The sequence below is a fragment of the Oncorhynchus gorbuscha genome, linkage group LG08, assembly GCF_021184085.1.
Source record: "Oncorhynchus gorbuscha isolate QuinsamMale2020 ecotype Even-year linkage group LG08, OgorEven_v1.0, whole genome shotgun sequence".
Lineage (NCBI taxonomy): Eukaryota > Metazoa > Chordata > Actinopteri > Salmoniformes > Salmonidae > Oncorhynchus > Oncorhynchus gorbuscha.
Genome location: NC_060180.1, coordinates 56904370 through 56922842, shown reverse-complemented (window position 1 = coordinate 56922842; position 18473 = coordinate 56904370). Strand labels below are relative to the sequence as shown.

Here is an 18473-nt window from a genome sequence, read left to right as displayed (position 1 = left end):
CTCTTCGTAGCCGACGTGAGAAAGACCTTTAAACAGGTCAACATTCACAAGTCTGTGGGGACAGATGGATTACCAGGACGTGTGCTCCGGGTATGTGCTGAGTGTTATTATTCACTGTTTTTTTTATTGTTGTTTTTATTTATTTTCTTACCCATTGTTCACCTAATACCTTTTTGCACTGTTGGTTAGAGCCTGTAAGTAAGTATTTTACTGTAAGGTCTACACATGTGACAAATAAACTTGATCCAGATGTTTTAAGGCAACCGCACAAGAGTACACGAACAAACATGAGACCTAAGCACAGATACAACCCAACTGAGGAACCTAAATAGCAAGGCAACCAGGTGAACAGAGAAGGTAATTAAAACAGGTGAAACCAATAAGTGTTGATCAGGGTAACCTGGAAACTAGAAAACAAGGTAAGGGTGCCCTCCAGCGGTAACCTAAGACACTCGGCCTTCACAAAAAAGTAGTGAGAGAGAAGTCTGAAGAACCTGGCGAACATGTTGGATGTGTTCAGCCATGGACCTGGAGAAGATGAGGATGTCATCTTGGTACACAAACACGAACTGGTGAAGGAAGTCACGCAGCACATCATTAACCAGGACCTGGAAAATGGCTGGAGCATTTGTACGTCCAAATGGCATGACACGGTACTCATAATGTCCATTTGGGGTGTTGAATGCTGTCTTCCAGCCGTCTCCCTGTCTGACACACACCAGATTGTACGCAAAACCCCGTTAATCGATACAGAGACGTAATCCCCCATCCATCTTTCCAACAAAGAAAAAACCCGCTCCTGCAGGTGAAGTGGATGGCCAAATAAAACCAACCGCCAGCGCCTCCTTAATATTCATGGCTGCAGTCTCTGGAACTGAGAGAGAATACAGACCTCCTCTCGGAGGACTGGTGCCGGGCAGGAGGCCGAAGGCACAATCGTCGGACCTGTGAGGAGGCAGTTTGCTGGCCCTTCGTTTGCTGAAGACCTGACCCAGATCCCGGTAATCCTGAGGTATGCAGGAAAGATCAGGCTTGTCATCCCGAGCTGGGGGAACAGGAGAAATCGGAAGCCTCCCACGAGCAGGGCCGGAAAGATGTGGGGAGCGTTGCTGGCAGGTGGACTGGCATGAAGGATTCCATCCCAGATCTCTTCCCGAGGGCCAGTCAATTTGAGGATTATGGATAGAAAGACACGGATGTCCAAGAACCAGGGGAAGCTCAGGAGACTCCACCAAATGTAACTGGATAAACTCCACATGATAATCCAGAACTCATAGCTGAATAGGCATGGTGAGTTGATTCACCTTCCTAGACCCTAGGGGTTGACCATCCAGCGCAGTGACCAACAACGGAATGTCTAGCTTAGTGAGGGGCAGCCCTTCTTGGCGAGCTATTGTGAGATCCAGAAAACAGCTGGTAGCCCCAGAATCTATGAAAGCAAGAATGTCCAAATGCCCATTGTCCCAGTGCAGGTTGGTCGGAAGCAAGGAGCGTACCGTGTCGGCAGCTGGAGACTGACTCGCCAGTATTCTCCCGTCTACTGACGAGTCATCCCATTTCCCGTCAGCTCGGGCCAGGAGGCACAGAAATGTCCAGACTGTTCACTGTAAAGGCAATGTTGCTCGTTAATCCTGCTCCTTCTCTCCAGAGCGGAAAGTCTGGTGCGTCCCAACTGCATCGTCTCCTCTGAAGGATATGAAGGAGAACCAGAGCCAAATTGAGAACTCTGACAGGGTACAGAACAACCAGATGAAGCATAAGGAAGTGGAACTCCCTCAATGGGACCCGAAACACTGGAGACCACTCGGAACCTCTCCGTCCTCTCACTACGACGTTCCCAAAGCCGGTTGTCAATCCGGATGGCCAGAACGATAAGCTCATCCAGAGTGTCAGGGTTGTCCCGGGAAGCCAGTTAATAATTGAGAACCTTGCTGAGTCCGTTCAGAAAGGCTGAGTGAAGTGCATCTGTATTCCAACTGCTCTCAGCAGCGAGCGTCCGAAAGTCAATGGCGTAATCAGCTATGCTCCAGCTGCCCTGCCGAAGCACAATGAGTCTTTGAGCAGCGTTCCTGCCTCTGATGGTGTGATCAAAAACCCTCATCTCCTGTGTGAAGCTTTGCCAATTAAAACAAATGTCTAAATGCTGCTCCCATATGGCCGTGGCCCAGTCCAGAGCTCTTCCTGAGAGCAAGGAGATGACATATGCCACTTTGGAACGCTCGGTGGGAAACGTTAATGCCTGCAACTCGAAGGCCAGCGAGCATTGGAGCAGGAACCCATGACACATCCCAGGATGCCCCTCATAGCGCTCCGGTGCAGGAAGATGAGGCTCCCGAAGGGAGGAAGATGCTGAGCTGGTAGAACGTGGAAGATTAGGAACAGCCACAGGTGCAGCAGCTGTTGCTCCCATCTGTCCTGTCTGCAGAGCGGACAAAAGAGTTCTTAAATCATCCAACAATGTCTGCAGCCGCACCTGATAGAGACCAATCACAGTTCCATGGTGGGTGAGTTCCGACCTTAATGGTGGAATTCGGCATGTTCCTTGGATGACTGAGAAATCTCTGCTGGGTCCATTGTTGGCTTATGAACTCGAACCCATGAACTCAAACCATTTTTCTTAAAGTCTTGACAAAAACAAGGCGACCGCACAAGAATACACTAACAAAACATGAGACCTAAGCACAAATACAGGCCAACTGAGGAACCTAAATAGCAAGGCAATCAGGTGAACAGAGAAGGTAATTAAAACATGTGAAACCAATAAATAATGATCAGGGAAACCAGAAAACAAGGTAAGAGTGCCCTCCAGCGGTTAGGGTCAACAATCAAATAAAACAGAAACTGTGACAGAATTCAGTCAATTTAAATAAATTCACAAGGCCCTAATCTATGGATTTCACATGACTGGGCAGGGGTCAGCCATGGCATAATCCCACCCACTTGGGTGCCAGGCCTACCCACAAAAGGAATTTATTACAGACAGAAATACTCCTCAGTTTCATCAGCTGTCTGGATGGCTGGTCTCAGACGATCCTGCAGCTGAAGTAGCCGGATGTTGAGGTCCTGGGCTGTCGTGGTTACATGTGGTCTGTAGTTGTGAAGCTGGTTGGACATACTGCCAAATTCTCTAAAACGACATTGAAGACGGTTTATGGTAGAGAAGTAAACATAAAATTATTTGGCAACTGCTCTGGTGGACATTCCTGCAGTCAGCATGCAAATTGCACGCTCCCTCACAACTTGAGACATCTGTAGCATTGTGTTGAGTGGCTTTTATTGTCCCCAGTACAAGGTGCAGCTATGTAATGATCATGCTGTTTAATCCGCTTGTTGATATGCCGCACCTGTCATTTGGATGGATTATCCTGGCGAAGGAGAAATGCTCATTGACAGGCGTGTAAACAAATTTGTGCACAAAATCTGAGAGAAATAATATTTTTGGGTGTATGGATAATTTCTGGGATCTTTTATTTCAGCTCATGAAACATGGGACCAACACTTTACATGTTGCCTTCTGTCGTGGAAATTTCCTCTATTTGCCAAATCATGGGAGCAAACCACACACACAAGTCAGAGTTAGTTATACAAGTACATCTTTAATTATATGAGCTCTATCACAATCCTGTGACTCTCAGGTAATTCAGTGTCTCTCAGTGAATTCTCTGACAGCCCCCTACACACTGCAGCTGAGTTCCTTTAATAGCAAAAAACACACATAGTCAGACAGCATCGGCATAATTCATTGTTCAGCTTTGTCTCCTCTCTCAACCTCAGAACCATAAACCAATCCTCCATATCAACAGGGATATATCAAATTGTCATTTAGATACAACCAACTCTAAATACAAACTCACGGAGAGGATAGAATGATTCCAGACACTGTCATCCTCCATGGGAAAAGTAGGGAGTGAACTGGCACACACACAGTGGAGCAAAAGATATGTTTACACATGATGACACTTTGACCTCTCCCCTCTCTGCGGCCCATGCAACTTAGTCTCGACATAGAACAGATAACTGCAACCTCGCCACAGTATTATACAAAAATACCATTCTGATGAGAAGTAACTTACACACATTTGATGAATATTATGTCAGGACCTGGTTACGAACCCAGGTCTCCGGAGTGAGAAACAGTCACTTAACCAACTGAGCCACGAATAGTCGGCAGAACCCAGAAGATGAGGCAGACACAGCAGTACTTGAGACAGTGTATTTAATGAAGTAAAAAAGTGAAGTCCTTCAGGAAAACATGTAACTCCACAACCTCAAAAGGAATTCCACAAGAACAAAGGTAATCCTCCAAGACAAAAAGGTAAATCCACAAGGTGGTAGGTATAGCATAAAAGCCTCAAAAGATACTCAAAAATAAATAAACAAGAACAAAAAACAGAATTCCACAAGAGAGTCCACCGGGATCAACAAGAGTACACAGAATACTAGGGCTGGGTGCTAACATACAAACACAGAGCAAATAACTGAGGAAAACTAAGGGTTTAAATACAATCAGGGGAAACGAGGCACAGGTGCAAATAATAATGGGGATCAAGGGAAAACAAAAGGTCAAAAGGTACAATGGGGGCATCTAGTGACCAAAAACCGGAACAACCCTGGCCAAATCCTGACAGAATCCCCCCCCCCTAGGAACGGCTCCTGACGTTCCTACCAGCTCTCTCAGGGTGGAGGGCCCTGAACTGACGAATGAGGTCAGGGTCCAGTATGTCTTTGGCAGGAACCCAGGAGCGCTCCTCGGGACCGTAGCCTTCCCAGTCCACCAGATACTGCCAGGACCGCTGCACCCGGCGGGAATCCAGTATCCGATGGACGGTATAAGCCGGCTGGCCTCCAATGACACGAGGCGGAGGGGGAGGTCTGTCTGCCGGGACAAGGGGAGAAAAAACAGCAGGTTTTAATAAGGAAATGTGAAACATGGGATTAATCTTAAGGCATCTGGGTAAGTGTAGGCGATAAGAAACTGGGTTAACTCTCCTGGCAACCTTAAAGGGACCAATGTATTTTTGGGACAGCTTGCGAGACTCCACCCGTAGTGGTAAGTCTCTTGTGGAGAGCCAGACTCTCTGGCCGGGGCTCAGGGTAGGCCCGGGACGGCGACGTCTGTTGGCTTGTTGTTGGTACCTCTGGGAGGAACGCATAAGATTAAGACGGGTCTTCCTCCACATAAGCCGACAGCGTCTGACGAACTTCAAGGCTGAAGGCACTCTGACTTCTGTCTCCGGGAACAATGGAGGGGCATAGCCAAACTGACACTCGTGCGGGGACATACCAGTGGAGGAGGAGCGCAAGGTGTTGTGCGCGTATTCGGCCCAAACAACGAAGGACGACCATGTGGACGGGTTGTTACGAGTCATACATCGGGGGTGGTTTCCAGCTCTTGATTCATCCTCTCTGTTTGGCCGTTGGACTCATGATGGTACCCTGAAGATAGACTGGCAGAAGCCCCCATGAGTTGGCAGAAGGCCCTCCAAAACCTTGAGGCGAACTGGGGACCTCTGTCAGAAACCATATCTTGAGGAATGCCGAAGCCTCGGAACACATGATTAATTACCAACTCAGCCGTTTCCTTGGCAGAAGGTAACTTAGTCAGAGGGACGAACCTGGCCGCCTTTGAAAACCTGTCGATTATGACTAGGATAGTAGTATTGCCATGGGATGGAGGAAGGCCAGTAATAAAGTCCAACGAGATATGGGACCAGGGTCTGTGGGAAACAGGTAAAGGGTGAAGGAGTCCTTGAGGGCGGAGGTGAGAAGATTTGCCCTGGCAGCACACGGGGCAGGCATTGACGAAAGTGGCAACGTCTTCTCTTATGGTAGGCCACCAGAACTTACGCTGGATGAACTCCAAGGTGTGACCTACACCCGGGTGACAGGTGAGGCGAGAGGAGTGCCCCCACAGAAGGACCTGAGTCCTCACTGCCTTGGGGACAAACAACCGATTGGCAGGACCTCCGTTCGGGTCCGGTTCGATAGCTTGAGCTCGTCTCACGGTATCCTCAACTTGCCACGAGATCGGAGCCACGATCTTAGCAGCAGGAAGGACAGGCATGTCCGTGTCATCTCGAATGGCAGGAGCGTAGACTTGGGACGGGGCATCCCGTTTGAGATTCTTCGACCCGGGCCGATAGGTGAGGATAAACTGGAATCGATTGAAGAAAAGAGACCATCTAGCTTGTCTAGAGTTCAACCGCTTCGCCTGCTGGATATACTCCAGATTTTTGTGGTCCGTAAGCACTTGAAACGGGTGAGAAGCCCCCTCGAGCCAGTGTCTCCATTCCTTCAATGCCATCTTAACCGCTAGGAGTTCACGATCCCCCACATCGTAGTTCCTCTCAGCCGGGGAAAGCCGGTGTGAGAAGAAAGCGCACGGATGAAGCTTCTTGTCTTCACCCCTCTGAGACAGGACAGCTCCAACACCAACCTCTGAGGCGTCTACCTCCACCACAAACGGTTCATCCGTAGTCGGTAGTATCAGGATGGGAGCAGAGAGGACGCGCTGCTTGAGTCCTTGGAAGGCCGTCTCAGCTTCTCTTCCCCACAAAAACCTTGCATTGCCACCCTTGGTTAAAGCTGAGAGAGGGGCTGCCACCAAGCTGAAGTTCTTGATGAACTTGCGGTAAAAGTTAGTGAAGCCCAGGAAACGCTGAACTTCCTTAACGGATTTGGGGGTGGGCCAATCCGCTACCGCCCCTACCTTCCTGGGGTCCATTTGGACTCGACCGGGTTCCACTACAAATCCCAGGAATTGTACTCGGGATGAATGGAATTTACATTTTTCCGGCTTAACGTACAGATGGTTGTCTAGGAGGCGTTTGAGTACTTGTCTGACCTGCTTTGTGTGTTCTTGAAGAGAGCTCGAAAAGATGAGGATGTCATCCAAGTAAACGAACACAAATATGTTAAGCATATGCCTAAGCACATCGTTTATGAGCGCTTGGAACACCGCTGGGGCGTCGGTCAGGCCGAAGGGCATCACCAAGTATTCATAGTGACCAGTAGGCGTGTTGAAAGCGGTCTTCCACTCATCACCAGGTCTGATCCGCACAAGATGGTATGCGTTCCGCAGGTCAAGCTTAGTGAAAACAACTGCTTCCTGGAGCAGCTCGAAGGCTGTGGCCATAAGGGGTAGCGGGTAACGGTTACAGTTCGGTGGGGCAATCATAAGGTCTATGGGGTGGTAGCATGGTGGCCCTCTGTTTGCTAAATACCAGTTTGAGGTCATGGTAACACTCGGGAACTCGGGTCAGGTCGATGGATTCTAAAGACTCGGGAGTAGAACTCTGGGAATTCGGGAAAATACAAGTAGCTTGGCACGTAGGACCCCACTGCTTGATAGTGCCCACAGACCAGTCGATGTGAGGGTTATGGCTGTGAAGCCAGGGGTATCCAAGGACGAGAGGGAACTCGGAACAGGAGATCAAATGAAAGTTAATCAATTCCTGGTGTTGTGAAACTGAAAGTCGCAAGGAGGTAGTGACATGAGTGACAAGTCCAGATCCCAAAGGGCTTCCATCCAATGTAGTAACCCTCATGGGGTCACTTAGAGGTTCAGAGGGAACGCCATTCTCCTTCGCCCAGACACCATCCATGAAGTTAAAATACAATCAGGGGAAACGAGGCACAGGTGCAAATAATAATGGGGATCAAGGGAAAACAAAAGGTCAAAAAGCACAATGGGGGCATCTAGTGACCAAAAACCGGAACAACCCTGGCCAAATCCTGACATATTAAACATCTTAAATATGTTACCAACAAATTCTGAATCTTCCCTAACACTTCATATTTTTGTTCAGTGTAGTTTGAGAACTATTAGTTGAATGCTATGCACCATTGCCAGAGATAGATTTCTAAAACTATTGGACTGTGAGAAAAAAACATAATGTGCTACTCCAGAGTCCAATCAGCCTTTAGTTTAAGTGAGTGTAAAATGCCTTTTGAAGACAACTGAGGATATGCTTGTGATTATCCAGAGAAAGACAAACAAATGGTCAAAGGCACCAACGTCTCCAAGGCTATATGGGCAACAGGCCATGGGTTTTATTGTATTTCTCTGTAGGAAATTAAAACAACCACTGATGTTCTCCACACTGATCTTCTGAGTTTACCACTCAACAAGGCACCGGAAGACCTGGAATTCAGCTTATTTCAGACAAACACGCATTAGCAAAGCGGTAGTAAACCCAGCCCTTTTGAAATACTAAATTAAGTGGACAAAGTAGACACTGTTCTTTCTACTTTGTTTCCAATGATGTTGTTCCATTAGTAGCATAATGTGTCAAAATCTGTGTATTTTTCCTCCTCAGGTTCACATACACATTGGGGGAAGGGATGTGGTTACCATTAAGTAAAAGCTTTGTCATTCCACCTGCTGAGCTGGCAATCAACCCTTCAGCCAAGTGCAAGACTGATATGACTGTCATGGAGGATGCTGTGGATGTGAGGTAAGAGATTCAACTTTTCCATATGTTTCATGAGGTACGTTTTACAAGGAGTGATATTAGCTATAAACAAAGTAATATCTTGAGGCTACATAGGCTGACGGTATTTTTATTCCATCATAATCGCAATTGAATATCCTCCATATCAAAGCATTTTGTATTCCCTATACATTGTTCTGGAACATTTTACACTCGTTGTAAGGTTGATGTCAGACATTGCAAGTGTTTCATTGATCATGATTCAAAGAGTAAAGAAGCACTAAAGTTGAGCAAAAAATCAATAAGAGAGCAGGAAAAACAAAACTCATTTGGAAATGTAATACCATAAAAGTGTAGTTGAATTGAATTGTTAAATGGTTCATAACCTCTCAAAAGGAAATGTACTGCTTGCACATAGATCTTTTTTGAAGTGCAGGAAAATTTTCAACTTATATTATACACACTTCAACAAATGCAACTTTGAAGCTACATCTATTTAGCCATATCCCTGATTGCATTCGTTACGTGCGGATAGTTTCATTATAACTATGACATTTAGAGAAACACAAATTATAGTCACTGAGTATGCAAGGCATTTTTATTGCAATTTCACCTGGCTGCTCAAAATGACTGCAGTCTTCACACATCCACCATTTGCTGAGTTCAAAGTTATCCTTTGTATCTGAGCTTTTAAATCCTTCCAGTTGATGGTCCTAACTAGGGATGTGAGAAATATAACATTTTGCTCAACATTTAAATGGCCATTTGTTAAAACAATAAAAAAAATAAAAAAAATAAGATAATGGTCCTATTGTGTATGACCGCTAGAGCTTGGCAATGAAGTTGCCATAGTCATATACCCTTGAAAGTGTCTCTGCTACAGCATACTTGTTTGTCTGTAAGGGTGCACTATGGATTTTTAAATGCCGACACAAAACCTCTGGAGATAGTTTCGAAGCACCACTGAATGGGCATTTTACTTGTCTTTAAAGGAATGCCACTTCTAAAGCTGTACTACGGTCCATCAGGAGTAGACCAGGCTGGGTTTCCTGATTGCGATTGAACTTTGGCTTACGAGTGTTATAACGATTGCATCTTTTCTACAACGGCCGAAGATGTAACATGTGTTTCCCAAAACACCATGCAGATGGAATGGTCGCCTAGTTCGTCGTTGAGGCATGTGTGGATACTGATAGAATTTAAAGAAAGGCAACTTTGCTCTCGGATCAGCATTCTTCATTCAAATCTTACCTCAACATTATAATTATTCCACAATTCTGAGGGCGGATCAGCTTCTAGAAAGATATTATCAACTATGGCTGCAAATATTGAGGTGGCTTATTCTAATCTTTATCCTATAATAATGCACTAAATTAAGATTTGGCACATCATTTCGTGCATGTTAGGCTAAACTATAAGGGCACAAGGCTAGACCCAAATGCAGACACAGGACGCAGATGGTTGAGCTCCGATATTTTTATAGCAAAAGGGGTAGACAAAAGGCAGGTCGGGTACAGGTGAGAGTTCATAAACCAGGTCAGAGTCCAAACGGTACAAGACGATAGGCAGGCTCGAGGTCAGGGGCAGGCAGTGTGGTCAGGCAGACGGGCTCAGAGTCAGGACAGGCAAGGGTCAAAACCAGGAGAGCGAGAAAAGAGAAAAAGCACGAGCTGAGACACAAAAACGCTGGTTGATTTGACAAACAAGACAAACTGGCACAGAGAGACAGGAAACACAGGGATAAATACACCAGGGAAAATAATCGACACCTGGAGGGGGTGGAGACAAGCACAAGGTCATGTGAAACAGATCAGAGCGTGACATACACAACATGAAATATGTTTAGAAAATGATAGACTGTAGCCTAGAAGTAGCAAAATATAACTCAATTGATTGAACATGAAACAATATGACTGAAATAGGCATAGGCTGCTGGTTTAATATTTTCAGGCCGACATGTGGGTTTTAATTTGAAGAGTCTTTTTATGCGTTGCTTGTTTGAATCAAATGCAAAGACATTGGCAACTTTGTATTTGTAGTCAACTTTGTTGTGAAGATGAGCAAAACACCAGTCTCAATGTCAACAGTGAAGTGGCGACTCCGGGATGCTAGCCTTCTAGGCAGAGTTCCTCTGTCCAGTGTATGTGTTCTTTTGTCCAACTTAATCCTTTTATTATTGGCCTGTCTGAGATATGGCTTTTTCTTTGCAACTCTAACTAGAAGGCCAGCATCCCGGAGTCGCCTCTTCACTGTTGATGTTGAGACTGGTGTTACTATTTAATGAAGCTGACAGTGGAGGACTTGTGAGGCGTCTGTTTCTCAAACTAGACACTGTGCTTATCCTCTTGCTCAGTTGTGCACCGGGGCCTTCCACTCCTCTTTGTATTCTGGTTAGTCTTTCTATTCTAGCCAGTTTGCTCTGTTCTGTGAAAGGAGTAGTACACAGCAATGTACGAGATCTTCAGTTTCTTGGCAATTTCTCGCATGGAATAGCGTTCATTTCTCAGAACAAGAATAGACTGACGAAAGTTTGTTGTTTCTGGCCATTTTGAGCCTCTAATCGAACACACAAATGCTGATGCACCAGATACTCAACTAGTCTAAAGAAGGCCAGTTTTATTGCTTCTTTAATCAGAACAACAGTTTTCAGCTATGTTAACATAATTGCAAAAGGGTTTTCTAATGATCAATTAGCCTTTTAAAATGCTAAACTTGGATTAGCTAAAACAACGTGCCATTGGAACACAGGAGTGATGGTTGCTGATAATGGGCCTCTGTTCACCTATGTCGATGTTCCATAGAAAATCTGCCGTTTCCAGCTACAATAGTCATTTACAACATTAACAATGTCCACGCTGCATTTCTAATCTATTTGATGTTATTTTAATGGACAACAAATGTGCTTTTCTTTCAAAACAAGGACATTTCTAAGTGACCCCAAACTTTTGAGCGGTAGTGTATCATTCTTAGTACCAAGATGTTAGGTTACTGAGTCAAAGTTGAACAATAGTAGCAAGATCATCACTTTCAGCTGATATTGAACGGGGAGGATGATGACGATGATCCATGTTAACTGGATGTCACAAATCGTCATTCAGTTCATTGCAGTCACAACCACTCTGGTCAGCATTGGAGCGTCATTAGAGGTGCTGTACCAAATTCAATGGTAAATTGGGAGCCAATCTCACAAGAGAGAAAACATGGGGTGGATTATTTAAGGAGTAGGTGTACAAATCTATTTGATCCTGAATATTTGAATGGGTGATCATGAAAACCAGGCTCTATAATAGTTGGATGATGGCTTTTTACTGGAAGCTTGAATACCATTATCGGTTTTCATTTGAAGCATGTTTTTAATGCATTGCTTGTTTGTATCAATTCCAAAAACATTTGTAGGCAACTTTGTTTTGAAGTTTTCTCATGCTCCTACAAATGTTCTAACGATCAACTTAGCCTTAAAGAGAAAAAAATGGTCAAGCTTATATTCATCATGTCCAGCACCACCCCAACATCAACATATGTGAAAATTGCTTTACTATGTTTTGTAATAAAAAATATATAATTTTAACCAATTATGAGTAGGCATTGCCTAATAATTCCCTACTAATTGGTTGATGATGTCATTGGAAAAGCTTATCTTACTCTATCCTTTTTACTTCAAAACACAGGTGGCTGGTGACACCTTAATTGGGGAGGACAGACTCATAGTAATGGCTGGAACGGTAATAATGGAATGGTATTCACATCAAACACATGGTTTCATGATATCTCTCACTCTCTCTGCCAGACATGAGCCTGCAACTCTCATCTCTCCAGTGTTGCACGTTTATTTCCTTATAGAATCATACAGTAGCTGCGGGAAGGGTGCTGAAGGAGTTGCAGCAGCCCTGATTAATTGAAATATTTTTTGCCAAAGTTATACAATTACTGCTGTCTGTTCAGAAATAAATTAAATCATTCAGAATACTACACCAGGAGTAGGCCTATAATTTAGCCACAGAGGACCAATAGCATCTTAAAAAATGACCTAGCTATGGATTGTGTTTATGTAGCCCAGTCACAAGGCATATAGCCGGGCGGCAAATCTGTCAGTGAACTGCGTGCAGCCAGAAAAAGCCATTATATCAAATGAAATCGCGGGATATTACAGTTTGGAAAGCAGATGGCTCCAGTTTAAAAGAGAAGACTCGAATCTGACTGTAGACTACCAAATATATAAACTTCCAATTAGACCTATTGAGCAAACACTGTTTTATAATGTAAAACAAGAGAGATAGTCTCGGCCCAAAAGCCTAGCGCCGGCGAGTGAGCTACTCATCATTTCTATAATTTCCTCCTCATATTGAACTATATGTGTATACACACCTACTGTACGTCTAGGCTATTGATGGATTCAAGGCAAGGTTGCTTTTATTGATTTCAGATTTTCAGTTTGCACAATTGTTTTCTTTCATATGTGCAACTTCTATAAGCGACTCCAGGCCTGCTCTAATGCTCTATGCCACAAAGCAAATGCGATGATATGCATGCACTGCTTTATTATAAAGGTGATTATTATTTTCCATCCGTTCCGGTACCTCATAGCCCCCTTGGTCACCCCCTTGCACTCACTTTTTGTTATGGTACCTCCCGATATACAACTTACGCACTGGGTATGGCTCACTACGCTGAGTATACAAAACATGAAGTATAAATGCTCTTTCTATGACATAGACAGACCAAGTGAATCCAGGTGAAAGCTATGATCCCTTATTGATGTCACTTGTTAAATCCACTTCAGTCAGTGTAAATGAAGGAGAGGAGACGGGTTAAAGAAGGATGTTTTTGCCTTGAGACAATTGAGAAATGGATCGTTTGTGTGCCATTCAGAGGGTGAATGGGCAATATTTAAGTGCCATTGAACAGGATACTTACTGTATGTTAGTAGGTGCTAGGTGCACCGGTTTGTGTCAAGAACTGCAACGCTTTTGGGTTTATCACGCTGAACACTTTCCCGTGTGTATCACGAATGTTCCACCACCCAAAGGACATCCAGCCAACTTGACACAAGAGTGGGAAGCATTGGAGTCAAAATGGGCCAGAACTCTTTCGACACCTTGTAGAGTCCATGCCCTGACAAATTGAGGATGTTCTGATGGCCTAAAGGACAGGATACAACTCAATATTAGGAAGGTGCTCCGAATGTTTTGTACACTCAGTGTATACAGTGCATTCCAAAAGTATTCAGACTTCTTTACTTTTTCCACATACACAATACCCCATAATAACAAAGCAAAAACAGGTTTTTAGAAGTTTTTGCAATTTTATAAAAAAAAAAATAAAAAACAGGAGTATTACATTTACATAAGTATTCAGACCCTTTACTCAGTACTTTATTGAAGCACCTTTGGCGGCGATTACAGCCTCGAGTCTTCTTGGGTAGTCTTCTTGGCACACCTGTATTTTGGGAGTTTCTCCCATTTTTCTCAGTGTGTCCTCTCTGACAGGTTGGATGAGGAACATTGCTGCACAGCTTCTTTTTTTTTCTCCCGAGATGTTAGATCGGGTTCAAGTCCGGGCTCTGAATGTGCCACTGAAAGAAATTCAGAGACTTGGCCCGAAGCCACTCCTGCGTTGTCTTGGCTGTGTGCTTAGAGTCGCTGTACTGTTAGAAGGTGATCCTCGCCCCAGTCTGAGGTCCTGAGCGATCTGGAGCAGGTTTTCATCAAGGATCTCCCTGTACTTTGCGCCATTGATCTTTCCCTCGATCCTGACTAGTATCCCAGTCCCTGCCGCTGAAAAACATCCCTACAGCATGATGCTGCCTCCACCATGCTTCACTGTAGGGATGGTGCCAGATTTCCACCAGACATGACGCCTGGAATTCAGGCCAAAGAGTTCAATCTTGGTTTCATCAGACCAGAGAATCTTGTTTCTCATGGTCTGAGAATCCTTTAGGTGCCTCTTGGCAAACTCCAAGTGGGCTGTCATGTGCCTTTTAATAAGGAGTGGCTTCCATCTGGCCACTCTACCATAAAGGTCTGATTGGTGGAGTGCTGCAGAGATGGTTGTACTTCTGGAATGTTCTCCCATCTCCACAGAGGAACTCTGGAGCTCTGTCAGAGTGACCATCGGGTTCTTGGTCACCTCCCTGACCAAGGCCCTTCTCCCCCGATTTCTCAGTTTGGCCGGGCGGTCAGATCTATGAAGAATCTTGGTGGTTCCAAACTTCTTCCATTTAAGAAAGATGGAGGCCACTGAGTTCTTGGGGATCTTTAATGCTGAAGACATTTTTTGGTACCCTTCCCCGGGTCTGTGCCTTGACACAATCCTGTCTCATAGCTCTACGGACAATTCCTTCGACCTCATGGCTTGGTTTTAGCTCTGACATGCACTGTCAACTGTGGACAGCTGTAGACAGGTGTGAGCCTTTCCAAATCATGTCCAATCAATTGATTGTACCACAGGTGAACTCCAATCAAGTTGTAGAAACATCTCAAGGATGATCAATGGAAACAAGATGCACCTGAGCTCAATTTCAAGTGTCATAGAAAAGGGTCTGAATAGTTATGAAAATAAGGTATTTCTGTTTTTTAAATGTTTTTATTTAATGTATTTGCAAAAATTGTAGATTGATGAGGACAATTTTTAATTTAATCTATTTTAGAACAATGCCGCAACGTAACAAATGTGGAAAAAGTCAAGGGTTCTGAATACTTTCCAATTGCACTGTATTAACATTTCACGGATTATTCCAATGAAATGTCCTCCCTCTCAGTCATTGTGTAAATGTTTTAGTCCTGTGATGTCCTGTCCTGTCCTGTCATGTTCTTTTGAGTTAGTCTCTATATTTTTCTTGTCAATTTCAGTTCAAATATATATTTTTTTAAAGATGAATCGTTATACGATCACCTGGGCATGATTTGACATAGATAGTCTTTATATTTTTTGGGGGGAAAAGTAAAGATATGCATGCTCCTGATTTCATCAATGAAATATTCATAAACAACACAATTTCAAAATCATGTCCGCACATCCAAGACTCAACTAGCAGACTTTGAGGAACTCTGACTTTGATTTTAACATAGCATTCTCAGTATGTTACGTTACTGAGTCAAAGTTGAATAGGAGTAGCAAGATCCATCATCCCTTTCAGCTGATAGATGATGATGATGATGATGATCCATGTTAACTGGATGTCACAAATCGTCATTCAGTTCATTGCAGTCACAACCACTCTGTCCAGTATTGGAGCGTCATTAGAGGCACTGTACCAAATTCAATGGTAAATTGGGAGCCAACCTTACAAAATAAAACATGGGGTGAAATATTATGGAGTAGGTATACAAATCTATTTTATCCTGAATATTTGAATGGGTGATCATGAAAACCGTGCTCTATATTAGTTGGAGGGTGATTTGTTACTGGAAGCTTGAATACTATTAACAAAAGGTCAGATTTTCCTCTGATTCTGATTGGCTTTTACATTTGGATTCTTCTCTGTGAAGCACTAAACTAGTTTCTCAGCTGTACATAGTAATGATGTAGCCCACAACGGCTTCACTTTTGAGCAACAGGCCAAAGACAAGTGACTGGCAACAACAAAAACATATTACTGCTCATGTAATACCACAAACAATGAAAATCATTTTGATAATAGGTTTCAATAAAGGGAAACTTCAGCATTTTGGCAATGAGGCCCTTTATCAGTCAGATGAATTTGTGGATACCATTTTTATGTCTTTGTGTCCATTATGAAGGAAGTTTGAGGTAGTTGTGATTCCCGGGCTGTAAGTCTATGGGTATGGAGCCATGGCTCGCGAAACTACCTCTAACTACCTTCATACGGGACAGAGACAAAAGAAAATGCTATCCACCAGTTCATCTGATTCTGGGGAAGTTGATAAAGGGCCTCATTGACAAAATCCTGAAGTATCACTTTAAGTCTTGCTTTCTCCACAATAGACTACCACATCTCTCTTTTTACTGCATTAATGTGAACTATTCTCCCATATTATACAGTATCCCATTACACCCTACTTGTTTCCTGTGTTTTTATATTCTATTTATCATTTGGCAGCTTACTTGAAAACTGAGTAAATAACTACATGTTTTGTGATTGATGACGTGATGAACACTCACATTGCGTCCCCCCAGGGCAGTAGCATACGCCACAGCTATCTACCACCTCTAGATGCTGTTAATTTACTCGGCTTTGGAGCTGCGTGCTCCCTCTAAGGCCTTGTTTGAAAATCATTTGTCACCATGTCTTACTCTCTGGCAGCAACACAAGGAAGAAAAGGCTCTGATCTAAAAGTGTCTGTGCCTTAATTTATTGACTTCATAAAATTGACAAAATAGTTGACAAAATAGCTTTAAACTGAACTGCAGCCATTTTTTTATATCAATCTCAAATTCTGGGTCACAACATTACTGTAACAGTTTTCCATTTAAATTGTCAAAAAGAAACAAAATTAGCTTTTTTGCAAAAAAAAATATTTGGGAGTGTTTGTCTGAGTGGTCTGACTGGGGAGGGGAAACAGAAAATTAGTTGATATTTGGCAGAAAGGTTGGAAACTCTCTTTGTTATTGGTCTATTACCTAATTACAATCTAGTGATGTTACCAGGGAAGCCAAAACTCAACCCATGCAAAACATGCTGATTAGAAGGTCCTGGGTACATTTTATTTACAACCAGCAACTATCAGGAAATAACACTGATCACATTTTTACAGTGTTAGTTTTATCAGCTGTTGTACAATATATATATATATATATATATATATATATATATATATATGTACCATATATATATATATATTTTTTTAATCTTAATTTGGTCAGTTAAGAACAAATTATTATTTACAATGACGGCCTAGGAACAGTGGGTTAACTGCCTTGTTCAGGGGCAGAACGACAGATTTTTTCCTTGTCAGCCTGGGGATTCGATCTAGCAACCTTCGGTTTCTGGCCCAACGCTCTAACCACTAGGCTACCTGCCGCCCCATAATGATACAATATGATACAAAACATAGGAACATTTTGACTGCATTGGGCACCGTTTTTCATGAAAATTGTGTTTCAAAGAGTCAGCGTTCAACTTTCTCTCCCCATTTAATGAACCATTTAGAGGGTTAGATTTAGTTACTTGCTTCTACTCCTTGTTATCTTGTTATCCTATATAGCAACAGAAATGAGATGGAGGAAAGTTTTGTAAGTTTAAGCCATGTAGAGCTCAGAGTATTCATAGATACATGTAGAGTGATCTGCAGACTTGGAATCAGAATCCCCACAATATACAGTATTTCCTTCCATTTGAACTGTGATTCACCTATAAAGAGTAAAGTATAATGCAAGGCAAATTACAGGGTGAAAAGAAGCAATTAGCCAGCCTGTATTTTTCAATGGCTAATAGCCTGAATGGATGTCTCTTCTTTGTGTCTTTTCTGAATTATGAGCAGACAGAACTTTCCTATTGCTTTAAATGTTCTTTTTAATCATATATATAATTGAACACTAGGGTAAATGGCCTCATCTTTCTACATAGAAAGCTTTAAGGTTCAAATCTATAGTGATAGTGTCTATTGAATAGTTAACCAAATAGCTAGCCGGACAATCGGCATTGACCCTTTTTGCACTAACTTTTTTGACTCATCACATACGCTGCTGCTACTGTTTACTATCTGTCACTTTATTCCTAGTTATATCATATGCATGTACATATCTACCTCAATGACTTTGTACCGATGCACATCGACTCAGTACTGGTGACCCGTGTATATAGCCAAGTTACTCATTGTGTATTTATTATTACTTTTATTATTACGTGATTGACTTTACTATTATGTTTCTATATTATTTCTCTCCTCATTATTGGGAAGGGCTTGTAAGTAAGCATTTCACTGTTAGTCTACACCTTTTGTTTACGAAGCATGTGACGAATAACATTTCTCTCATGTAAATACAAAGGTTATTTTGTGTACTTATTTTAATACAAAAAAATGAATACATCATAAAAGGTAGCCTAAAATCAGTATAAGAATTAAACCCTCCATTTTTTTT

General features: G+C 43.0%; 1 protein-coding gene across 12 annotated transcripts in view; it reads left to right on the top strand.

The window, feature by feature from the left end:
- LOC124041872 (astrotactin-1-like) overlaps positions 1 to 18473 on the top strand; it is a 257985-nt gene that overhangs the window by 88907 nt on the left and 150605 nt on the right. For all 12 annotated transcript variants that reach the window (XM_046359962.1, XM_046359960.1, XM_046359967.1 and 9 more), the window contains one exon: positions 8319 to 8456. In XM_046359962.1, the coding sequence (XP_046215918.1) occupies positions 8319 to 8456 (138 nt within the window). The remainder of the gene's footprint in view (positions 1 to 8318; positions 8457 to 18473) is intronic.